The sequence below is a fragment of the Lissotriton vulgaris genome, chromosome 1_1 (genome assembly GCF_964263255.1).
Source record: "Lissotriton vulgaris chromosome 1_1, aLisVul1.2, whole genome shotgun sequence".
NCBI lineage: Eukaryota > Metazoa > Chordata > Amphibia > Caudata > Salamandridae > Lissotriton > Lissotriton vulgaris.
The window spans coordinates 1,817,005,333-1,817,032,224 of record NC_141685.1 but is presented as its reverse complement, the minus strand read 5'-3'; the positions used below and the strand labels follow the sequence as shown (position 1 = coordinate 1,817,032,224).

Sequence of the window (26,892 nt, the reverse complement as noted above, 5' to 3'; positions counted from 1 at the left end):
CGACCTTTTGGATATATATATATATATGTATGTATATATATATATATATATATATATATATATATATATATATATATATATATTGCACAACAATGGTATCCCATTTAAAGAGCACACAGACAAGTAAGGAAAGGTTACCAGCCTTTTATTTAAAAGTATGGACAAAGTTCAAGCCGCTGGTACATGGAACAGCCTGCCGTCTCGCCGACGCGTTTCGAATACTTTCTTCTTCAAAGGCTCATGACGGAATAAATCAAGGCACTCCAACTCCCAGAATGCTGATGACTGCGAAGGTGACCCCATACAGGGGGAACATTTAATATCGGAGGAGGAGCACCATTAAAGCACGTACCTTCCGTCATAAGCCTTTGAAGAAGAAAGTAATCGAAGCGCATCGGCGAGAGAGCAGGCTGTTCTATGTACCAGTCACTTGAACTTTGTCCATACTTTTAAATAAAAGGCTGGTAACCTTTCCTTACTTGTCCGTGTGCGCTTCAAATGGGATGCCAGTGTTGTGCAATATATATACATTTATATATGTATATATATGTGTGTGTATATATATATAAATATATATATATATATATATATATATATATATATATATATATATATATATATATATATATATATATATATATATATATATATATATATATACTAGCTGCCCGTCCTGGGTAAATCCTATTAATACCCGGACAACCTTCTCAGGCTGCATGCGTCTCTGAACGCACACGCCCACCTTTTTTATACCCAGACAACGTTCTCAGGCTGCATGCATCTCTGAACGCACACGCCCACCCTCGCATAATGCACACGCCCACCTCAGAGATGGAGCTACTTCCAAGGGACTACTTTGTCAAAGAACGTACTTTGCCTTTCTAAAGTATATGTTTTGCTGGTATATAGCCTATGTCCATCGGCTTACCCTGACATTTCCAATGCTGCATTGGGTGTTTGGATTGGTGCTGTGGTTCCTGAGATTACCCGCCTCAAAGGTTTGGGTTCTCTCTCTTTATTATATTAGTATAGATATATATATATATATATATATATATATATATATATATATATATATATATATATATATATATATATATATATATATATATATATATATATATATATTTGGTTCTTAAAGTAGTATTGCTGATGAGCAGTTTTTTTAAATAAAAGGCGGTAATGTTTGTGTAAACTACTTTACTCAGATTTTGGCATTTTATGTTGAAATTGTTGGTATTTTTCTTTAGCTCGGCGTCGCCAACATTATCCCAAGCCGCAGCGTGATGACCATGGCGAACCAACTTATCTACTTCAACACAAGTAGCAATGTAAGTGCAACACAAGGATGCATCCTGCTAGGTGCAGTGACTTACACAGGCTCAAATTGATAATTACATTTCTATTAAAAATGATTACTTCGAGAAAACCGATATTTTATAGTGGTATCCCATCAAGTTTCCTCGTGGCCTGAACAAGCTCCTGTGATTTTGCTAGCCAGGAACACTTTGAATCCTCTTGTGTAACTCTTACGAGCCATGTTTTTGCTCTCTCGAAGTTCCCTTGGGGTAGCTTTATTTCTGGTGGCAGACCATGTTCTCTGTAGGCTAGATGGTGCAAATGGCCTTTTTGATTAATTTGGCATTTTCTTAGATGCTCAAAGTAGTTCATGTGCTGATTTCCATTCTTTTCTTTGGGGGATTGAGGAATGGTATTCATGGGGTTTGCACTTCTGTGGGGCGATTGACTCCTATAATCTTGAGGGAAACGTCTTGATCTGGCTCACTTATGTGATGGAGTGCATTGCAGATATTAGTACAGTTTCCAATTGTGTTTACACTTCTCCAGAATCTGCTGCTTGATCTGGTAAGGAACTCATACACATCCACCCACAATCTGGAAAATGATAGCCATCTATTTCTTAGAATGTCTTCCACAGATAACTTACACTGTCTGAAGGATTGTTTCTCAGCAATCAAACAATACATTTTTGCTCTTGCTTCCATAATGGCTGTGTTAAAGACTTGGCGAATGCTGAATGTGGAGACAAGAACACAAATTTTACCCTGGTTTGGCAATCTGCAAGCACAGCCCTCTTCATGGTGAGTTAGGTTTGTTCCCCACAGGGAAGTTTAAAAAAATGCAGGTCTAAGCAATGTATTTTATGGCACAATTTCACAGAAATGGGCTACAAAGCTGTAGGCAGTGGGGAAGGAGAATTTGCCAACAATGCACATTTTTCTGGGTGTGCCAGAATTTCAAGCAGCAACAAATCATGTATGCACCAGTCGGAAAATTGTGCAACAGTACTAGATGTATAGCAGTTACTAGTGCCACGGAAACAACAATAATATCTAATAAATTAGCCTCTGCCACATCAGATAAAAGCATAAATTGTATGCAAGGAGAAATAAACATCCTGTTTGATGAGGTATAATGCCCATAAGAGCTGTCGTAGCAAAATATGTAACTCCAATGGGGCTAATAGTATTACATTGAGAAGTCCTACAACCATGTGCCAATGTGCTTTGGTATGCATTTGAGTAGTGCTCTAGCACTTCAGAGTGGTGTTCCCAAAAATATGATGAGAATGTTCAAATATTCCAGGGTGGTACTAATAATATATTTGTCGGTGTGCCAGCCTAATAGGAATCCCATTCCAAATTGCCAGAGTTCATCTATGAATGGCATTAGATGGACCAGATATTTCGTGAGCAGACTAAGGCAGGAGGGTTGTTTGTCCACAAGAGTTATTTGTTTAAAGTCTCCTGGTTGCTGTCAAGGGCACCGCACAGTGATGTTAGGACTGGTTACTACTAATAAGTAGACTATTGAATTTCTGGGCAATGCTAGAATCTTGACACATTGCCTTAGAGGGAAACAATAAAGGCTTGTGAAAGCAGGACAAGTTTTGTGAGAAAGGGTGAACAGACCTTCTCAAGATGGATTGAATGCATTTTGGCATACCATAGATTCTATGTGCATGGGCTAATCATGATGATGAAGAAGACAGACAAGTTAGTCTACCTGTAATGGACCACTAATAAGCAGGAGAAGCCAATGTAGAGAAACTCTAACTTGCTGAGTATCTAGAAAAGATGCTTCCACTAGATGCAAAAAGGTTGTATGCCAAGTTCAGGGTGTGGCACTGGCAATTAGCAGTAGTGGACAGATGAGTGGCAAAGTTGAGAGAATATATTTACTGATACAGAGAGATAACACTGGGGTCCGACGTATCCTTCTTTCTCCATGTGTCCCTTCACAGCTGATTAAGGAGAATCTGGTCAAGACCCTTCCTCATTGAGAGAAAAATCAACAAAGTAAGGACAGTACAACATTGCTTATCAATCTCAGAAACTTGACCATTGCAATGGCACAATTATTTAAAGGTTGTTACATTAGAGAAGTTATGTACATCAGAAATGTCAACCTCTATGATAAATATTGAGATAAACATGTTATCCAAGCACTCATGCAGGATAGGTACGTAAGTATTGTCATGCCAAGTGTGGGCCTACTATCAAAGCAGTTAATATTTTGCGTATATAATCTTATATTTTCTGTTGTTTTTAAGTTGCGAGGTGGTGTTCAATAGACCAGGACAAGATATTGTGCCTGAGTGCAACGCAGAGTGCCTGAACCGGAGAGCGCTACAGATTGCTATCTGGTGACAGATTTTGCAGGCTCATGTACTAGGGTTTCTCAGGATACAAACATTGCCACAATAGCAGTGTCCACATTGCCTCAATGAAGTACATAGCGCAAGTCTCTCTTTCACATCGCTAGAATTCACACATTTGCCTCAGAATGGCATAAGGATACATAAGGAAGCATAAGTAAGCATCTCCCCTCAGGCAGCTTCAGAAATAATCTGTGCATAGCTCATACTTTAGTGTATAATCGGGTACTCCCTCCACAAATGCCTGTGGTTTTCAAAGTGTTTATCTTGTGCCGCACAGAGCTCCCACCATATTGAGTTTTTAATAATATGTATATGCACCACAACCATAGGCTAGCCATTGTCATCATATGTGCAGGTACTGCCAGTAAGTATCTGTGTCCTCATGTGCCAAGGTATTCTGAACATAAATGGCAGGTGTTACTATCATATGCACAGGTACTCATAGCAAGCACCAGTCATTGTATTGATATACTGAGGCACAACTACGATGTGTCAGACATTGTTACCGTATGTCCTAGTAATCCAGCCAGATATCATTTATTGACATCATATGCCCTTATATTGCAATACTGTCACAATATCTTACTCATTTCCATCAAATGCTCTTGTAAGAAAATGCCCTTTTTGTATGGTCACCTCCAATGTATTGCTGGATTTTATTTCTGGTAAATGAAAAATAGCTCTGAATGCATTGGCACTACCACCCAGTGCCTAGTGGTGTACTCTGCCTCCTAAAAACATGTAGATTTTGCTAATCCCTGATTGACATACTTAACTTACCTATAAACCCCTAGTAGATGTCCTGTAAGTTAAAAGTCAGTAGTGGACTACTAGGCTTGCCACTGCAGCCATGCTGGGCAGTTTTAAAACAGCCATTTCAACTTGTTAAAATCACCCTTTTGTCAGGCCTAAACCTTCCTTTTATTTAGTAGTATGTCACCCCAAAAAGTCGGTCTCACCTGCCCTAAGGCAGGGTACGTAGCATTCAAAAGCAGGACAAAAATATTTAATATTTTGACACGTCCTCTTAGTGAAAAGGACCCCCACACCGTTTTCACTGTAGCAAGGATAGGTGTGCAACAGAAAACACCGAGTTACTTTATTTGACTTAATAACTTCAGATTGGCACTAGCTAGACAATTGCTTCAAACAATAATTTTATAGTTTAAAAATAAAACACAATGCCAGAATCGAATTGCTTTCAAAATTTTACAGTAATAGTAAATTTAGAAAGTCACTATTTTTCTGCCCAAAAGCATCTCATTTCCCCCTGCAAGGAGATGAGATTGACTCTCACGAAAGGGCTTCGGTTGAGCCTTTAAAGGATGTCCTGTGGGAAGTGCCCACCAACTGCACAAGCTTCAATGGGGCATTCCTTTTCGCAGGCAGATGTAGCTCACACCTGGGACTGTCCATTTCATTCTCTAGGTAGTCAGAGTGGCTTCAATCCTACTGGGGGAAAACCTGTTTCAGAACTGGTTTGCAGGAGGAGTTTCACATTTCCCTAGACACAACTCAGAGGTATGCCCAAAGCCAAGGGAAGAAAGAGAAGAAAGGTTCTGTCATATTGGATTTTGGCAGAGAAGGGCACTGTGGGATTGGTTAGTAACAACCCCCCAGAACATTATGTCACAGTGAGCAGGGTTGCCCCGGGGAACTTTTTCCCTTTTCCCCTTTTGGTCAGGGAATTTCCTCCCACCCACAAACTAGTGCCTATACTCTTCAGAACTTCTTTGGACCTGTGGAAAACAGAAAAAGGATGACAACTGCTTTTGAACCTATGGAAAGAGATCCCAAGGGCTGAACCTTCTCCTACTTGTACCTAGGACTGAGAAGTGGACCCCAGAAGTCAGTGAGCTGGCATACTGTTAATTCAGAGGGACATAAAGGTTGCATGAAACCCACCTTTCTGAAGATCCCAGCTGGCCAGTTCCAACTGAACCGGCTCTTGACCCTGCTGGCAGCTTTCCCTGCAGAGGGTCCTGATCACCAAGTGGTTTCCTTATGTTATTGGGGTGCTTGGATAAGCATCAGAGTGTGCTCCTCCTGTCTAACCCTAAAAGCTGAGGCTGAGCAACTTTTTCAAGGATTTTTGTCTGGAGAACTGACAGAAGGTCAAAACAAGCCTGCCAAGTCAGTCTGACAAAGCTGGTTTGCCATTGGACCAATGTTTCAGTTTGCTCCCTCTTTGAGCTTTTCCACAGTGGCAAATCTGTTTCAGTCGAATGGCTCAGAAATGGTATCTGGCCTCATGGAGCCCTGTTAGGAACTTTCAACACGGGAAGGCATCAAAAGTATTTGGCCGGCAAGGGACCTTCTTTGGGTGTGAATTATGAATTTCTTCTGTCCTGACCTTTCCCGCCAAAAGTCAATATCTTCACCGGTCCTTCACAAGATGGCTATCCGGCCTTGTGGAATGCATCACATGCCTCTGAGGATTTTCGAATTCCATTTCAGAGACTAACTCAGAAGGTAAAACTCGTGACTGGGACAAACTTAGGTCCATGTGTATGAAACCATTTTGCATCGCAAAGAGGCCGATTCACAGAATTGGCTATTTTCCGAATGCAAAATAGGTTATTCCTATGTATCAAACCCTATTTTGTGATTCAGTAACCTGTTACTGAATCGTAAAATGGGTTTGCAATTTGGTATTTGGAATAGGCCTGTTCAGGGCGTCCCTTCCAAATACCGAATCGAGGCTGTATGCATGAATGGGGTCGCAAAACATTCACATTTTACCATCACCTTCAGGTTGGTGGTAACCCATTTGCAAATGGAAAGGGGTCCCCAAGGGTCCACTTCCCCTTTGGGAATGGTGGCGAAAACATTTAGGAGCAGGCAGTAGACCCACGGGTCACTGCCTGCTCCTAAATAATAAAAAGAAAACTTTTAATTTTTTCTTTGAAAAGCAACCTGTTTTCCTTTAAGAAAAAGGGCTGCTTTAAATAAAAAATTATTGCTTTATTTAAAAGCAGTCACAGGCATGGTGGTCTGCTGACCATAGCAGGCCACCATGCCCGGGATTTTAGCAATTCCTAGGGGGTTGCAAATTGCGACCTACCTCATTAATATTAATTAGGTAGATCGATTTGAAACCCCCTAGAATCACTAAAAAACCTCTTGGAGTTTCATACATTAGGAGTAATGATTACCTAATTGCGATTCCCAGACAATCGCAGTTAAGTAATCGCTATTTCTAAAGTTGATACATGTGGCCCTTAGTTTCTGTATCCGGCCCATGCTCTATCGTGGTCAGCCTTAACTTGTGCCTAGGGACTGATCAGATGCAACCAGATGACTGTGGTTGGCACTATTTTTACTTAAACATTTAGAAATTCATTTCTCCTGTTCCCATTGTCATTTGGTGTAGGTTTGCTCATTAAAATGTACTCCATTTTTAGGTTTTGCCTGCGAGTGCGCACGTAGTGCGCACGCGCTAAAAAACCTCTTGAGTTCTATGTCGGCTTGATGACCCGCCTCTGTCTCTCATTGGCTAGCTCCATAAATGGAGGCTAGCCATTGGGAGACAGAGGCTGTCAATCACGCTTTCTCGGGGAAAACGCGATTCGGGGGCGTTCCTCGGGCTTTTTTTAAGCCCCGCCCCTTTTGCCGTGTGTCCCGGGCCGCGCAGTGATTGGCTGCAGGCCCGGGACACCTCCGTGACGTCATTCCCCGGGCCGCGCTGTGATTGGCTGCTGGCCCGGGACCTGACTTTTTTTTTTTTTTTTAACTGTACCCTACATACACAATATACTAAACAGTCCTGCCCCAGGCGGCAATATGGGCCCCATTTAACACCCATGATGCAAGTAAACCAATGTTGGGTTCTAGTAAGTTCTCTACCCGTCTAAATTAACGCGAGGATATCTCTGGTGTCGTATTATATAGTTTGGATTGGCAGTTGGCATGTTATCTCCTAAACTGCTGACCGTTTTGAGTGTTTCCCTCCCGGACAACAACACTGCCGGGGTTTGGCGCGCTTCACCTAGCAATATCAATCATGTCGGCTCTTTCATGCCGGTTTCCCCTCCATCCCCAGACAGCGGGTCCAGGCCGGACCCTTGTGCACCGGGGGTGCTGGGAATCCGGCCAGGACTCACCGTCTTCCTTTTGGACACCATCTTGTCCAGTTTCTTGGCGATGCGCAACACCTCGTCCTCCTTCACCATCATTGTCCCATCAGAAAGGGCGAAAAACTCTGTGACGGAGGCGCTGCACCGTGGACGGCGGGAAAACTAAACCTCAGCTGCCGCCCTCCGAGAAAACTAAACCTCAGCTGCCGCCCTCCGATACCGCTGCACGAGCACTATTTCCCACAACTACTGGTCACCCATTCCGCTCTACACAAACACCAGAAATCCTCACAGACACACCCCTTCCAGCTGTGTCCTGGAGGCACCGTTCAAACAGTGCGGGTGGGGTTTCGATGTCCTCTTTTGGCCGTTGGGATTCGTAGTTCATAGCTCCTCTTTCCAATGTTAAGTCTGGATCTAGGGAGAAAATGATAACTACATCTCCAGTTGTGACCCGCACGTCTCGACGCCTGCAGTTCACGACGGAAATTGTAGTGTCGGTGCTCAAGCATAACGGAAGGCAGCACATTACTCTTTGCGGGAGGAGGTCTACGTTTCCCAGAGTGCCATTGGAAGGCGCTCCGAGCGGAATGTTCCAGTCAGGGATGGGCGCATGCTATGGATAGGATGCCGCTGACAGGGCTGTAGCTGTGGCACCCGAGCTGTGCCCTTCTTGGTAAACAAGCTTTAATTACGGTTCAGTTTTTTTCTTTTTTTCAGTTAAACCATTGTTCACGAACCGGCCTTTTGTCCGCGTGCCGTGCTCTGGATGTAAAAAATAACATAGCGGGTGTCGTTTTTTGCATAACATGTTTTGTGACACGTATTTTGAGAAAGGCGCGCCCAAAGTAATATTAATTTCAAAACATACTTACGAAACGTAGAACATCTATTGTTTTATTTAACTTTTTCTTCTTTCTCGTTTGTATCTGTAACGTGTGAATACGTAAAATTCTCATGTAACGTACTTGGTTCTATTGTGAAGCACTCTGACACCTGTTGGTAAAGTCCGTGCTGTATAAAAATGCATTAAATAAATAAATACAAATGAAAGAACACAGCTTCTGTGTCTACCTCCACTTTTCGCCTAGGGATAGCAGCAGAAAAGGGATGGAGTCACAAGGTGCAGAGTCTGATAGTCAATTTACATTTATGTTTTGTAAAAACCCTGTTTAAAAAGAAATGAGTACATTTGTTTTGGCTTACTTTATTGGGTGCATAGCACATTTAAAAATATATTACGCGTGAATGCACCTGCTGCAGAGATCCATGTACTCTTAAATTGATAGCCCTGGTGGCAATCATGAATGTGGATTGTAATCCAGTCCAGTTTGGCAGATTGCTGCTCACCCCTCACTGTTACCTCTGTAGATCGCTATAAAATCAGAGTGGATAACCTGCCACAACCAGCATAGCAACACAACTCATACCAACACAAAAAGGGACACGTAAAGCTAATCAGAGCTGCCAGAAAAACAGATATAAAAACATACCTGTGATTGTTGCGTAACGTCACCAATTTACAAACATTCATGTATTGTACTCTGCTTATTTGTCGAAAGTGAAGGGAAGCCCGACCCCAACTGTAGTGCGAGTACTGCCCCTTTAAGGTCACTGAATGCTTCGGTATGATGTGGGGCCGGGACAGCTGGGCTGCGGCCATCTGACTGACTCGGTTGGGTCTGACATCTGGGGGCTCACTGGTGTGCAGCACGCGAATCGCTTGATGTCGCTATTTAAATGCAAATGTGCGGGGGATCATTGAAGCCTCAGCCCGTAAATCCACACAAAAGGAACCGTGCGCGCCTCGCGAGGAGGAGGGCCGCAGCTTCGGGAGGTCCGGCCGGCAGCATGCAAATTGCATTCAGGCCCGCACCCCTTCTGCGTGACTAACTCCGTCGAGGTACAGGGCCGGGTGAAGGGACCCGGGTCCCCTTCATTCACAGGGCCTCTCTGCTGGGGCAAAGCAGACAGTGAGAAGGGCTGCTCCCTTTTCAACCATAGACTTCTGCACTGGGGGCAGGGGTGCAAGTGTGAAGGGGACGCCCACCCCTTCACCCACAGCGCCTCTCTTCTGAGACACAGCAGCCTTGCATCGCAGTGCTTTTCCATTGGGGCAGAGCGGAAAATTCTGTAAAAGTGGACATTGGAGCAGAACACTGTTGTGTTATAGAACTCGTCTGCAAGTAATTGCTGTCTGCTGAGCTCGTCCAGTAGGGTACAATAGGTCTCACATTTGCGAGAGAATAAGCTATTGGCAATGTAAATGACAATGTCATTTATTTATCTGTTTTCAAAACCAACACATAAATAAACATTTTGTCATTCACAATGCCAATAGCTCTAACTTTTGCAAAGGCGAAACCGTTGCATTGTAAATGCTTGTTATAATTTGGAGTGGGATTTTTATTGTGTTGTGTTTTTTACTTTTTAACTGTTTTGCTACTTATTAATGCTGTCAGGGATGGACTGGGAACGAAAAGCAGCCTTGGCAATTTTCTTGGACCAGTCCCTGGATAAGCACTGCCTGACACCGGGAGACTGGGAACGCTTGCTGCGTTTGTTACTGGGCATCGATATTGCAGGACCGCCGTAAAACTGGCCCTCAGTAATAAAACCAACCCCCGCCCTTCCAGCCTTCCAGGGAAACGCCTGATACGCAGTAAGGCCAATCCGGCCCTGAATGCTGTACACATTTCTCCCAAGTTCATGTTTTCGGCTTTGTGCTACATCTGCCAAGGACTAAGCTCAGGTTTAAATTACAGAGACTTAAGTGGACCTGGCAACGAATACTGCCATTATTACTTGAAGAGGACCACCATTCACTTCAGCTTATAATACACTTTCTCACAGCTCTGTATTATTATTATTATTATTATAAACCTTTGCACTCTCACTATAGAACCTGGATTATAATCAAATGCCCCTGTAAAAGTGTTACTGGCCTTGTTTATTTAATTTAAATTGCACTTATTTCAGTGGCATAGCTAGGACTTGTGCCACTCGTGTCTGTCCCTGCGTTTGCTGCACGCGGAAGCAGAATGTAAGAGCAGGGGGACGCTGATGAGTCCTGCGTTCACCACCGCCCGCAACTGCCGCAGGTAAAGCGGAGGGCAGTCGCCAAAACTCGTGCCGCCCGGGGCAAACCGCCCCCGACTCCCTTGCTACACCACTGACTTATTTCAGTATTTTGTAAAGTGTTTCTCACACCACATTACTTATGCCTCAGAGCAATTGGAGAGCGTATGGTACATGGTAGGTGTTCAAGTGAATCACCCATACAGCCAGAGATACAATATGCATCCCATGTTTTATGAATGTAATTGTCTCCTTGCAGTTATGAGTTGATGAACAAGTTTGATTCTTTCAATGTATAAACTGTTGGTATGTAGAATCTTGCCATGCAGTTGGTAAGTGTAGACTGTTTGTATTAGATATCTGACTGGTGAATGAAGCACTCTAGTGCCTGCTCTCAGTGGCAGAACTCCTTTGTGGCAAATATTGTTCTTATAACTGGCACTTATGAAGTAGATTATTCTCTGCCTTACACAGAGCATGTAGTTGCAGGTGTGGCCCACTGGCACTATTTTTTGTGGATTGGCTCTTAATTTCCTCAACAATTTGTGATCGAGAGCAAAAGGGAGAAAAATACAGAAACGGGAGAAAGAAGGAAGAAGAGAAAGATGGACTAAAGTGACAAAGGGGAAAAGTAGAGATGACAACGAACCTACAAGAGTGAGATAAAGGGGCAGGTGGATTAAAGAGGTGTGACAGGAAATCAAGACTAAACAGCCTTAATATTGGACCCCTGGACCAACGAATGCACCAGACACTGGGCCTCTGGACTTATTTTTTTTTTTAAATTAAGCACTGGCCTTAGACGCTAGAAATCAGATGAGTGACTCTCAATGTAGTAGTCATAACAGTGTGCATGAAATCTAAGTCCAGTGGTCAGACCAGTTTTGTTATACTCCAGGAAGCCTGTGAGGGATATCGGAAAAATTTCTACCATTAGGCACTATTGTGTTGCCAAGGAAAGGATCTAATGGCAAAATGTCCTATCTGTTTTTAATATGAGTTGCATTATTTTTATACACAATGCATGGATACATGTATATCTGAAAGGCATGTTTTCCATTTGTTTACAGGGTAAAATTCAAGTAAATGGAATAAACATCGTGGAAGCAGACGTCCCTGCAGAATATGGTCGGATTTACACTCTGGACGGTGTCCTGGTTCCTCCCTCCATCATGCCCATTCTCCCGCACAGATGTGATTCATCAAAGAGCGAAATGATCATGGTAGAAACATCTTCTGTTTGTGTTTTAAAATCGCATTTTTAGAGAAAAACAGTGGAGGTTAGTTGAAACTATTGATCTTGAAAATCTATTGTATTCATTGCTCAGGGACTCACGTCCCCAAAGGAGTCTGTCTCCCCTGAGTCTCCCATCTCTCACAGATATAAACTGAGCCTGGGCTGGATGGGGCCTTCTAGAAGGTTGGGTGAATCCAACCTACATGCTGGTGAGGCAGCAAGCAAGTTCGCACATAACCGCACCTCTATTCTGATATGGGTTGAATTGTTGTTTCTGAGCATTGTACCGGGGAGGAGAAGGAGACCAGTGTACGGGGGAGGAGAGGGTGAGTAGTGTATGGGGAGAAGAGGGAGAGTGGTGTATGGGGAGTAGAGGGAGAGCAGTGTATGGGGAGGAGAGGGAGAGTGGTGTATGGGGAGTAGAGGGAGAGCAGTGTATGGGGAGGAGTGGGAGAGCAGTGTATGGGGGAGGAGAGGGAGAGTAGTGTATGGGGAGAAGAGGGAGAGTGGTGTATGGGGAGTAGAGGGAGAGCAGTGTATGGGGAGGAGAGGGAGAGTGGTGTATGGGGAGTAGAGGGAGAGCAGTGTATGGGGAGGAGAGGGAGAGCAGTGTATGGGGGAGGAGAGGGAGAGTGGTGTATGTGGGGGAGAGGGAGACCAGTGTACGGGGGAGGAGAGGGTGAGTAGTGTATGGGGAGAAGAGGGAGAGTGGTGTATGGGGAGTAGAGGGAGAGCAGTGTATGGGGAGGAGAGGGAGAGTGGTGTATGGGGAGTAGAGGGAGAGCAGTGTATGGGGAGGAGAGGGAGAGCAGTGTATGGGGGAGGAGAGGGAGAGTGGTGTATGTGGGGGAGAGGGAGACCAGTGTACGGGGGAGGAGAGGGAGACCAGTGTACGGAGGAGGAGAGGGGAATCAGTGTATGGGGAGGAGAGGGAGACCAGTGTACGGGGAGGAGAGGGTGAGTAGTGTATGGGGAGAAGAGGGAGAGTGGTGTATGGGGAGTAGAGGGAGAGCAGTGTATGGGGAGGAGAGGGAGAGTAGTGTATTGGGGAGGAGAGGGAGAGTGGTGTATGTGGAGGAGAGGGAGACCAGTGTACGGGGAGGAGAGGGAGAGTGGTGTATGTGGAGGAGAGGGAGACCAGTGTACGGGGAGGAGAGGGAGAGTGGTGTATGGGGAGTAGAGGGAGAGCAGTGTATGGGGAGGGGAGGGAGAGCAGTGTATGGTGAGGAGAGGGAGAGCAGTGTATGGGGGAGGAGAGGGAGAGTAGTGTATGGGGGAGGAGAGGGAGAGTGGTGTATGTGGAGGAGAGGGAGACCAGTGTACGGGGAGGAGAGGGAGAGTGGTGTATGGGGAGGACAGGGAGATCAGTGTATGGGGAGGAGAGGGAGATCAGTGTATGTGGAGGAGAGGGAGATCCTTGTATGGGGAGGAGAGGGAGAGTGGTGTATGGGGAGGAGAGGGAGATCAGTGTATGTGGAGGAGAGAGAGAGTAGTGTACGGGGGAGGAGAGGGAGAGTAGTGTATGGGGAGGAGAGGGAGATCAGTGTATGGGAAGGAGAGGGAGACCAGTGTACGGGGGAGGAGAGGGGAATCAGTGTATGGGGAGGAGAGGGAGATCAGTGTACGGGGGAGGAGAGGGGAATCAGTGTATGGGGAGGAGAGGGAGATCATTGTATGCAGAGGAGAGGGAGACCAGTGTACGGGGGAGGAGAGGGTGATCAGTGTATGGGGAGGAGAGGGAGATCATTGTATGGGGAGGAGAGGGAGACCAGTGTACGGGGGAGGAGAGGGTGATCAGTGTATGGGGAGGAGAGGGAGACCAGTGTACGGGGAAGGAGAGGGGAATCAGTGTATGGGGAGGAGAGGGAGATCATTGTATGGGGAGGAGAGGAAGACCAGTGTACGGGGAGGAGAGGGTGATCAGTGTATGGGGAGGAGAGGGAGATCATTGTATGGGGAGGAGAGGGAGACCAGTGTACGGGGGAGGAGAGGGTGATCAGTGTATGGGGAGGAGAGGGAGACCAGTGTACGGGGGAGGAGAGGGGATTCAGTGTATGGGGAGGAGAGGGAGGTCAATGAATGGGGAGGAGAGGGAGAGCAGTGTATGGGGAGGAGAGGGAGATCAGTGTATGGGGAGGAGAGGGAGGTCAATGAATGGGGAGGAGAGGGAGTGCAGTGTATGGGGAGGAGAGGGAGATCAGTGTATGGGGAGGAGAGGGAGGTCAATGAATGGGGAGGAGAGGGAGATCAGTGTACAGGTGTGGAGAGGGAGACCAGTGTACGGGGGGAGGAGAGGGAGAGTGGTGTATGGGGAGGAGAGGGAGATCAGTGTATGTGGAGGAGAGGGAGGTCAATGAATGGGGAGGAGAGGGAGATCAGTGTACAGGTGTGGAGAGGGAGACCAGTGTACAGGGGAGGAGAGGGAGAGTAGTGTATGGGGAGGAGAGGGAGATCAGTGTATGGGGAGGAGAGGGAGATCAGTGTATGGGGGGAGGAGAGGGAGACCAGTGTACGGGGGAGGAGAGGGGAATCAGTGTATTGGGAGGAGAGGGAGATCAGTGTATGGGGGAGGAGAGGGAGACCAGTGTACGGGGGAGGAGAGGGTGATCAGTGTTTGGGAAGGAGAGGGAGGTCAATGAATGGGGAGGAGAGGGAGATCAGTGTATGGGTAGGAGAGGGAGACCAGTGTACGGGGGAGGAGAGGGTGATCAGTGTATGGGAAGGAGAGGGAGGTCAATGAATGGGCAGGAGAGGGAGAGCAGTGTATGGGTAGGAGAGGGAGAGCAGTGTATGGGGAGGAGAGGGAGAGCAGTGTATGGGGGAGGAGAGGGGGGTCAATGAATGGGGAGGAGAGGGAGAGCAGTGTATGGGGAGGAGAGGGAGAGCAGTGTATGGGTAGGAGAGGGAGAACAGTGTATGGGGGAGGAGAGGGAGGTCAATGAATGGGGAGGAGAGGGAGGTCAATGAATGGGGAGGAGAGGGAGAGTGGTGTATGGGGAGGAGAGAGAGCAGTGTATGGGGAGGAGAGGGAGAGCAGTGTATGGGTAGGAGAGGGAGAGCAGTGTATGGGGGAGGAGAGGGAGGTCAATGAATGGGGAGGAGAGGGAGAGCAGTGTATGAGGAGGAGAGGGAGAGCAGTGTATGTGGAGGAGAGGGAGGTCAATGAATGGGGAGGAGAGGGAGAACAGTGTATGGAGAGGAGCGGGAGATCAGTGTATGGGTAGGAGAGGGAGGTCAATGAATGGGGAGGAGAGGAAGAGCAGTGTATGGGGAGGAGAGGGAAAGCAGTGTATGTGGAGGAGAGGGAGGTCAATGAATGGGGAGGAGAGGGAGAGGGAGATCAGTGTACGGGGAGGAGAGGGAGAGTGGTGTATGTGGAGGAGAGGGACATCAGTGTATGGAGAGGAGAGGGAGATCAGTGTATGGGGAGGAGAGGGAGACCAGTGTACGGGGGAGGAGAGGGTGATCAGTGTATGGGAAGGAGAGGGAGGTCAATGAATGGGGAGGACAGGGAGATCAGTGTACAGGGGTGGAGAGGGAGACCAGTGTACGGGGAGGAGAGGGAGATCCGTGTACGGGGAGGAGAGGGAGAGTGGTGTATGTGGAGGAGAGGGAGATCAGTGTATGTGGAGGAGAGGGAGAGCAGTGTATGGGGAGGAGAGGGAGAGCAGTGTACGGGGGAGGAGAGGTAGATCAGTGTACGGGGAGAAGAGGGAGATCCGTGTATGAGGGAGAGGGAGATCAGTGTACGGGGAGGAAAGGGAGAGTGGTGTATGTGGAGGAGAGGGACATCAGTGTATGGGGAGGAGAGGGAGAGCTGTGTATGGGGAGGAGAGGGAGAGCAGTGTACGGGGGAGGAGAGGGTGATCAGTGTATGGGAAGGAGTGGGTGGTCAATGAATGGGGAGGAGAGGGAGATCAGTGTACAGGGGTGAAGAGGGAGACCAGTGTACAGGGAGGAGAGGGAGATCCGTGTACAGGGGAGAGGGAGATCATTGTATGGGGAGGAGAGGGAGAGCAGTGTATGGGTAGGAGAGGGAGAGCAGTGTAGGGGGGAGGAGAGAGAAAGCAGTGTATGGGGAGGAGAGGGAGAGCAGTGTATGGGGGAGGAGAGGGAGACCATTGTAGGTGGAGGCGAAGGGGATCAGTGTATGGGAAGGAGAGGGAGAGCAGTGTATGGGGAGGAGAGGGAGATCAGTGTACAGGGGTGGAGAGGGAGACCAGTGTACGGGGAGGAGAGGGAGATCTGTGTAGGGGGAAGGGAGGAGAGACCAGTGTCACTGGAAAGGCACAAGATGCTCTCCTTTGGTTGGCGGCCAGGACTCTCCTTGCTATTTGCGTGAATGTGAATTTGTACTGTTTTCCTGTTGGTGGTTGTTAACTCCTAGGGACCCATTGTTTAAAGCAAAGTACAGTACCACAGAAGTGTTTGTTCATTTTGTGATGTTATGTTATGTTATGTTATGTTATGTTTAATTTATACAGCGCATGGCTACTCGAAAGTGTCCTGGCGCTTGCTTCAGAAAAGGAAAAAGTGCACAACCATCGGAGATTAAAAGATCAGCGTTTTTAGTTTTTTCTTAAACAGCAGTGGTTCCTGTATGCCCCGAAGATCCAGGGGCAGCAGGTTCCAGGCCAGACCCGCTTTACGCACAAAGGAATTCCCACCAAGTCGTTGGCGATTAAACCTAGGGGTCTGAATCAATAGCAGAGCAGATGAGCGCAGCTGTCTCCCTGGTGTATAGAAGGCAAACCTCTTCTGCAAATAAATAGGGCCTAGGCCATAAAGGGCCCGATGATCGATTAACAACATTTTAAATTTCAAATGAGATTGAAGTGGAAGCCAATGCAAGGAGCGCAAACAGGTGCAAACAATATGCCTTGATGACAAACCCAAAAGAAGTCTGGCCGCCTAGTTTTGAACAGCTTGCAATTTCTTAGCACGAAAACCTGGACTGCCGACCAAGAGGGTGTTGGCATAGTCTAAGCGAGACAGAATCAGGGCACGGACCACAGTTTCTTTGGCACTACCTGGCAGAAGGGAAAGAAACTTCCTCAAGATTTTCAGAGTGCCAAAGCAGCAAACAGGCCAACTTCTTCACTTGTGTCACAAAATTCAGATTTTCATCGAACCAGACGCCAAGATTTTTAACGGCGCCTTTGCTCGCAATGGGTCGTGGAAAACCAGGAGGCCAGAGCCTCTCTCTGAAATCCGTCGAAAAGGAGCCATACAGCAGAACTTCAGACTTTCCTTCATTGCATTTCAGCTGTGCATTCGCCATCCAGTGAAAGACTGAAGACAGACAGTGTTGGGCTGCCACAAACGAGTCACCCTCCTTACTCCAAGAGAACAACAGCTAGGTATCGTTGGCATAGGCCATCACTTTAGCCCCCAGTGACTCCGCAAGGTAAACCAGCGGAGTCACGTAGATGTTAAAAAACAGGGGGCTGAGTGATGATCCCTGCGGTACACCAGTAGTCATCTACATAGGTGCAGAGGCACACGGAGGAAGCCAAACCTGCTGCGACTGTCCTTACAAGAAGGACCTGATCCATTGCAATGCCAGGCCAGAGATACCTATTTCCAATAAACTGTCCAGGAGCAGAGAGTGGGGCACAGTGTTGAATGTCGCAGAGAGATCTAGCATAACCAATGCTGCTCTCCCACCGGCATCCAGACACTCCCGAATCGCCTCTGTCACCTCTAGCAATGCTGACTCCATACTCTGCGACGATCGGAAGCCAAATAGTGCCGGATGAAGCAAACCTGAGACCTCAACATAGTTTGTGAATTGAGACGTAACCAACTTCTAGCGTACCTTGGCCAAACTTGGCAAAAGCGAGATCGGGCGGTAATTCTCGGGTAGCAGAGGGTCAAGTGACGGCTTCTTAAGTAAGGGAAGAATCAGTGCCTGTTTCCATAACATTGGAACGCGGGCCTCACGAAATGACTTTTTAACCATGAAATTTACTTCTAAATTAATGGTATCAGCCACATCAGACAGAAGCCTGGCTGCACATGGGTCATTAGGTGAACCCGACTTAAAGGTCTTAAGAATTTTGAGGGAGCTGGAGAGATCGACAGACCTAAATGCAGAAAAAGTGTGGGCAGATTCTGCCATCGGCCACGCCCATGCAGCCCCTGTGGGCTTCCTGGGAGAAGTTGAGAACGTCTCTTGGATGCTAATTATTTTATCCCTAAAGAATTTCGCCAAAGTGTTGCACCAAGTCTCTGAGACAGGTGCAACCGCCGCCTGGGCGCTAGGGGTCAAGAAGCTCTGCACAATTGCAAAAATTTCTTTAGAGTTGTTGTTGGCCCACTCAATGCGAGCGGAGTAGTACTGGCCTTTGGCCACTCCAACAGCCCCATAATAGAGCTTTTGTTTGGCACTAGGAGCGTGTTTATCAGTAGGGCAGAAGCCACTGGAGCGCCATGCTCTCTCCAATATTTTGCATGCATGTTTAAGAGTCCTCAGCTCAGGAGTGAACCAAGGCTTAGAGGGGGACTCTCTCCTCAGCTTTGGCTGACATGGTGCTGATAGAGTAGCAACCGAGCTTGCGATCCAACCAGTGTCAAACTTGTCTGCTGTATCTACATTACATATTTATGGGAATTCAGCAAACTGCCTGCTAATATTATAAAACTTCAACTATGAAGTTTCAGGTCATTATGCACCTGATGGTCATCCACGTTTACAAGTCATAGACTTGTGAGAGGTGACCAAATTGTACACTTTTTGTCTGACTTGTTTACAGTTTACATTAGCAAGCATGTTTTATGTTATGTGAAATTCCATTCTTGCACCAACACATACATTTTGTACTATACAATTTCTTCACACAGCACAGTGGTGTACTATGAAACTAATCCGCTTTAGATCTCATTTTCTAGCATTCAAAGTCTCACTATTTAGTTAGAAGGAAAACAGACTTTCAGGCAGGCCCACCTCTAGGATCTTATTTTTGGGTGGGCCAAAGGAGCATTTGGGTGGGCCACTGCGGGCCCAATTTGACGCTTCTTGTGGTAGCCTGCAAGCCCTAGATTACATCATATCTACTTGCAAGCAGTCACCATGATGCAATGGATCGATTCTGTGTGTATACAGACCATGTTGAGAGTTATTTGAAAGTAAGAGCAATGTCTGGACCTAAGTGCAAACCCTCAAATTCCAACAGGCCAGGCTTGAAAGCAAGCACTTCCAAGCCTGATGATTATCCACTTTTCTATCATCCCTCTGCAGTGCGCCTTATCTCACAGCTGACCTTGGGCCCCAGCCCCATATCAACCCCCATCCAGCTCCACTTTCATTTTTCCCGTAAAAAACATTAGTAAAATCACCTTCAAACTTGAAACATTTAATATAGCAGTAAATATAATTAGCACACACTTTAATATGTTCCACAGTTGCCCTAATGACATGACTGCTAATTAAATAAAATCAGGAATGCCAAGACAGGGCCGGTTATAGCACTAGTGCGAAAGTCTTTTTTGGTACCCCATCAATTACATCTTTCTCCGCAGATACCATTACACCCACCCTCCTCCAACAGTGTCCTTCATCTCTCCATAGCCTTCTCTCATATGCATTTCATTTATTGTATAGCGCTACTCATATCAGTGTAGGGTGTTGTTGTTGTAAACTTTATTTGAATGCATGAAAACATCCATAAAAGCATAACAAACATCAGACAGCATTATACAGTACATTAAAATATGCAAACAATATTAAAGCTCAGAAAGACCATGTATGTTGACATTTTCTACTTGTATACAATTCCTAGTTATAGCTAAAAGGCAGCCCACTGTAGGCGCATCTTTATGATGAACATGCTATAGTGTGTGCTAATATAATGCACCTGGAAGAGAAGATAATGTATTGTAGTAAGAAGAGCAATTTTCCCTCGATGGCCACAATATATTAGTACAAAGGTATACTTTGTTTTAGCAGTCAATTCAATATGGGTGACACATACAAAACAGTCTTATTTGCTTTCTTTAAAAAAGTATAACGTTTTATTCATTATTTCCATATTATTTCTTTCAGAAAGAGTCCTTTTTCATATTAATTCAAAAAAGAAGAAATTCATTTTTTTATATAGAGAGTTTTTTTGTTTTCTGATTTGTAACCGCTTTCATAATAGATATATAAATCTCACAAATCCAAATGCATTGGTATTTCATTCAAAAAAAGAAAAAAGAGGAACACATCAGTATATACATAATATAAAATACAGGTCTTTATACAAAAGGACACAATACACCAAAATAATTACCCCCCCCCCTGGTAACCAACAATCCATCACAGACATTCTCACACAGTCATACCCTCACCACACTCATACTAACAACATCTGAAAAAAGGGAACTGGATCCAATTGGCAAAGCTCCCTGCCAATCGGTTCGACATAGGATCGAAAAATATTGTATTGAAGATACCATTTGTTTCAGCATCCTCCACGTTTAATTATTGTTACATTATCGTAGCGCAGTGCCTTTTACGGATTTCCTTTGAGTTAGTCCGTTTTTAGAGCTCTCTCCGCATCACGATAGAAATACGACACTGCATCTCCCAACATGCCACGCTTACCATGATGTCATTCTCAGACATAAGAGCTAGCCAAAATAGGTGTACGATATTGACCCAGCATGTGTTAACATTTTGAAAATACTGGTAATAATGTCAATAAATTGATAAAACACTAGTGCAGGCAGATGCGCAAGTTTGTATTGGTTATTTGACATAGGATCGAAATGTATTTAATTGAAGATACTGGTTTAAATTGCTCATTCGATGTTTAATTATTCCAACATTATTTTAGAGCAGTGCATTTACGTTATTCTTTTTGACTAGTCCGTTTTGTAGTTCTCTCTTCATTATGATATCAGTGTTTTACTACATCTTCCGATATGCCTTGCTTGCTCTGACGTCATTTTTTGGCGCGAGAGCAAGCGCTAACAGGTGTACGATATTAAGCTGGGGTATTTAAACACCTTGAAAATGCCGGTAAAATTGTCGATAGAGTCACAGACTGGGGACGGGAACGGTCGACGACGAATTGCACAGGTCAGTATGACTCTGGCCCTGGCTTCCTTTTCATTTTAACTTTCCTTGTTGCCGATAGATAGAGATAACTCGAAGGGGCTATCTCTTCTGTCACCCCCCACCCTCCTCCCCACCAGCTACGCGGCTGCAGTGAAAACAAAAACGCTCACGCATTGCCCGGTCGGAGGCCGCCAAATCCTGCCAGGGATTCAGAAAAAGGGGTGGTGATGAACAGAGTGTCTGAATTAAGCAGACCACTCTTACCCAGTCCAAAGATCAGGGCTTGATCCATCACCGTTATTTATCTCACTGCCCCATCCCAGCTCAGAACCTGGCTATATGCAAATCAGTCTGTCCCTGGCCCAGTGCATCATGGGAACAGGGCAGACTAAACTACCAAGCCAATTCTTCACCAGAAAGGAGACAAGCTACCGGGGACCGGTTTCTGGCATTTCAGCCTTCTTCGGCCTGGCTTGCTTGAATCCTGATGGTGCAGTGCGAAAGGGACTCATGTCTGAGTATACCCTGCCACACCTATAGTGGCCAAAAACGATTCAGAAAAGGGGGTGGTGATGAACAGAGTGAGCTAAAAAACGGTGTTGGATCTAGCCCTGATCTCTTGACTGGGTGAGAGCTTTTTGCTTAATTCAGAGACTCTGTCCCTCACCACCCCTTGTTGTAAATATTTTTGTCCACCCTAAGCGTGGAAGGGTATTCTCAGATGTGAGACCCTTGCTCATTGCACCATCAGGATTCAAGCAAACCGGGCCGAAGACGGCTGTAATGCCAGAAACCGGTACCCGGGAGCTTGGTTCCTTCCCAGTGTAAGAATTGGCTTTTGTAGTTTGGTTTGCCCTGTTCCCATCATCCACTGGGACAGGAACAGACTAATTTGCATACAGCCAGGTTCTGAAACTGGGATGGTGCAGTGAGCTAAAAAACGGTGTTGGATCTAGCCCTGATCTCTTGACTGGGTGAGAGCTTTCTGCTTAATTCAGAGACTCTGTCCCTCACCACCCCTTGTTGTAAATAAATCCTGCCAGGGGGCCGCCAGTGATCCTTCAGATCCGATCCTCGTGGCGGCCCCTGGGGTTTGGCGGCCCTGTGCAGGTGCACAGTTTGCACATGCCTTGGGCCGGCCCTGGAATGATCTAATTGTGTTAAAATGCAAAGAACAAAATATTCTCCAAATCTATACAAGGTTAAAATATGACTATTAAATTGTTATTTAACACAGCCCATAATGCCACCAGGTACTCATGTTGATATTTCTAAAATATATATTTTTAAAAGGTGTAGGGTGTCACAGTACTTCACACCATGCACACATTATACAGAGACAATGAATCACCTCGGGAAGGCTGGAGGAATTGGAATTCCTTGGCAACAACTTCTGCATGCTGGGATCCGCACAGTGCGCTTCAACGTGGGCGTTTCACTCCCCCTTTGGAAACAGAGGACAGACTCCGCATAAAGAATGAAAGCAGTGAGAGAAAATACCCGAACTTACAGAGACAAACCAGGGATTTGTATTAAAGTATTAATAGTTCAGCATTTATGTAAATTATAATATTGTCTTTTTCCTTGATTGGTCAATACTTTAGTTAAAACATCCACCATTGAGAACACCTCAAGGGTGGCCGTGGCACTCTATCCAGAGGCACCAGGTTTCCCAGGAGGTTGTTTTTTGGTTGCCTGGATTACTTTTGATCTTTTATGAACAACAATAACACATCCAACTGATAAGCGTGGCTCAAATCCACCCGAGTGACTTACCGCACTCACCTATAGTCGCTATATAGGAAGTCAGCCGGACAGTGGAGAAGAATAAACAAAAGTCTTTATTAGGCCAAAGAACACTCATATGAGAGGGCCCTGTCCGACCTCACTCCTAGGAGTGCGAACGAGAGGACTGACTCTCTACATCACAGCAATACATTATAATGCAATACAGTAACGAAGGGTACGCCCCTTGTGGAAAGTTACCGAGCCTCAGACCGGTGAACAATGCTCTCATAGAGCAGGCATCTGCACCTGCAAGGGATACATTATTATCTCTACTCAAGGCCATGGAGCTAGGCTTCAGCGTCTCTGGGTATGAGAACATTACTGATAAAGAGACTTGTTAGTTTCGGCCACAGTAAGCTGAGAAACGAAAACTGCTGTCTTAGTACATTTCTGTATTCCTGCGGGAGGGGCATATGAGCGAGCAGGGCCCGCAGACACAGAGTGTTACACAAAATGGTGGCACACAGGCTAAGCTAAGAAACTAATATGATCACACGTACATTTGAATATAAGTAAAAAGCAAGAATAGTAATTCAGCATAGGTGCATATACGAAATTCATTAGTTAGTCATATGATGCTAACTCGCACATCATCATAGGGTAATTAGAGCATTGAAAAGTGAATTCTATCAGACCCTCCTTTTAGCATCATTGGCTAACTATAGCCTCATTTATTTGCAAAAGGTAGTGCCGACATCCATTCTATGGGCAGGACTATATTTCTTTAGTCTAGAACATCTTCTGCAATGAACATCAACCAACTTGCATCAGCAGGAATTTCAGTAATCATAGAAGTGGTATATTGACCAGGTAACTTCTTTTTCGGACGCATATTCGCAGCACACATTGAACAACATGGAGGGAGGCAGTATATGCAAAGGCAGCAAGTCAGTATTACACTCACCACACCAACCAAACCCATCAATATTTTCCAACCCCAGGAAGAGAAGGCACCCCAGAGCCACCCTTGTAGGGACCACGTCCCATTGTCTTGATGTAGTTCAGTCGCTAATCTATGTAATTTCTGTACCGCTAAGTTAACAGTCGGGGCGGAGTCAGGTATATATACACAGCAAGACGTCCCGATGACGCGACAGGCCCCGCCCCTATCAGCCAGTATGACGTCAAGCACCATCCTGTTCTGGATCGTGAATAATCTCATAGCCTGAATCTCAACAGATATGTTAGTCGTAATGTCGGCTTCAGTTAGAACTACCTTTTCCATTACCCTAGACAGTCGCCTAATAGCTCTGCTGTTGAATATTGGACCCCAGAAAGGAAGAAAACCCTTCGAAAAATCAGTCCATTGTTGGTACGAGGTGTCCGTCTGATCGACATCATCTACCTGAAGTTCCCTCCTTTTACGCTGCTCTTGTGGCTGCTCCTGAGGACTGGGGAATCGACGATGAGTTTTGTGGTAATCAGAGGGAGCCACATACACAGGGGGAATCATATAGGCCAGGTAGCACACCCCACCCCAACCCTCGGGCAACCATAAGTATCCACTATCACCGCAGACAAAATAGATACTGGGTGGGGCAATCAAAGAGGGGCTAAGAGGTAAGCGTATTGAAGCAGTCACATTACAAGAGCTATTGCCAACTTTGACAGGACCCCTTCCCTCTATACAGAAAAATGGAGAAGGACCCACCACAGCCAGTGGTATCAGAGACTTGGAACTGTCGTTACTCCTCGGGGGGTGTCTGTAGGACAGAGTGGCATTCAATTTCAGGAAACTATCCCTTAGTCTGTCGGTATCATTTGGGGTCAAGAATCGACCCAGCCTTTTCTCACATGTCTCTATAAAAGTCTGGTCAAAACGTCCATCAGTATATATTCGTCCAAGGGAAGATGGAGGCAGAGGGCGTACTCGCATTGTCATTGTCCACCCCCTATTCTGCAGTCGAGGAGTCAGGGAATCTGGCTGCTGGAAGTATTTAACAAGACCTATAAGAGTATACCACCCCACACAACTATTCACTGGCGTCAAAGGGAGGGCAAGGAATCTGTCTTTCTTATAAGCAGCAGAAGGTAAAAGCCCACAAACCCAACAATCTGTTAAGTTGGTAGTGGCGTGTGCATGGTCTTAATAAAAACATTGTCTTTATAACTTTTACGCAACATTCTTTCACCATAGTCAACAGTAATCATATTGTGTTCAGGAACAGCAGTGGGTGTGGGTGCAAATACATGAACGGGGTAAGCTTTGTCTAGGAAAAACAATATTCCAAGAGTCACTAAAAAGGCAATCAAAACAATTATTATGACCACAATCTTTCCTTTCCGGGGAAGGGCCAACCAAGGGGAATCAGGCACAGGTCTTGGAGGAGCCGCAAAAGGCTGCTCCTCATCAGGAATTGGACGCCCAAAGGGATACATTCTGAAAAATCTGTCAAAATATCAAAAATCTAAAAAAAGGAAAAAATCACACTTCTACTAGAAAAATAGTCCCAGACAATCCTCAACCGGCCAGAGGGGTTCTTCAACCCTTAAAAAGGGATCTTCTCCCTGTGTCCTTCAAAGCCTCACAGGCAGGCTTTTACCGTCCATACCTTATTCCACCGATGCTGTTCAACAATTTGTAAACAAAGGAAGCACTTAATTCGGGCCCCGCACCACTCTATAGTCTCAAAGAACACAATCTTCGGCTAAACACCAGGGCTCTTATAAGTCCATCCCTACCACTAAATCTTCTTATTCGGAAACTCCACTAAGCCCTTCTTCCGGTGTCTAGTCCATCATTTTCAGCACTGTTACTCGTTATTTCTTTTTCGGGGCCTCAAATTGTAGCGAGTGCTCCCTGGCACTTCGGGATCAGCAAACAAAACAGGCGTATCTGTGGCAAACGCTGGACTTTCTGATGTCTCTTCACTAGTAACAAGGGGAGTGGTAGAGCTCACTGAATTCTCTATTCCGCGTCGCTCTTCTCCAATCAGTGAAGCATCCGAGAAAGGAACATACCTCGGAATAGACTCATTCTCTTCGTCAGCGATGCCATCCTGTACCCATTTGTCATAAGGCAACGGAAGCGGGACTCTTTTCACATGGGAGGCATGCGTCCACGCCTTCCTTCCGTCGACCCGGAGTGCTGTGCGCATGGTGAGGAGCACCTGGCGCGGCTCTGACCACCTTGGCTCCAGACAAGACTTCCGCTGATATCGTCGCACCACAACCCAGTCCCCTGGGTGGATGGAATGTCCAGGCCCCTCCGGCAACGGCTTCAGAGTGTCTGCTACCTGCTGATGAATAGAACGGAGATCTTTAGTCAAAGCATACAGATAATCTGTCAACAGAGGATATTTCACTAATTCTGCATTGAAGGACGTGCCATTATCACTCCAGATCACCCTAGGTAATCCGAAGCGGGAAAAATATTCCTTTATCAACATTTTTGCAGTAGAGATGGCTGTGCAATCTTTCGTAGCGTACGCCTCCACCCACCTACTAAAGGCACATACGACTACAAGGACGTACTTCAAGTTATTGACCCTTTCCATTTCGATGTAATCCATCTGGATCACCTCGAAAGGGAAAGAAGGGGGTGCAAAATTTCCAGTTGGGACAGGAGTACCTTTTCCAGGATTGTGTCTCAAACACACCATGCACTGACGAACCAAATTAGTGGCCATTTTAGAGATATTTTTATTACTCCACACCGGGTCTAACAGCTTACAGATGCCCTTGGCGCTCACATGGGCAGGCCCATGCGCCATTGTCACTACTGGAAGAACATACGCATTCGGGAGCATCCATCGTCTCTTGTCTGTCACATCTGTCCAACATTCATCCGCATCTAGTCGTCCCTGCCCATCCTTCCATGCTCTCAATTCCTCGTCTGTCGCTTTGCCCTGTATGTTCTTGACACTCTGTACAGTGTCTGCGAACATGTGAACATCTGGGACCCATCTAGCTGGTCCTGCCACAAACATTCGTGGTAGTTTTTCTCTAGCAGTCTCTTTTGCTGTTTCATCGGCGAAAGCATTGCCTC

At 45.9% G+C, this 26,892-nt stretch overlaps 1 protein-coding gene across 1 annotated transcript in view; it reads left to right on the top strand.

Annotated features, from left to right (window-relative positions):
• Nucleotides 1-26,892, top strand: part of STAB2 (stabilin 2) — an 880,852-nt gene that overhangs the window by 348,383 nt on the left and 505,577 nt on the right. The window contains exons 17-18 of the mRNA XM_086919174.1: nucleotides 1,251-1,331; nucleotides 11,907-12,059. Coding sequence (XP_086775300.1) covers nucleotides 1,251-1,331; nucleotides 11,907-12,059 — 234 coding nt within the window. The remainder of the gene's footprint in view (nucleotides 1-1,250; nucleotides 1,332-11,906; nucleotides 12,060-26,892) is intronic.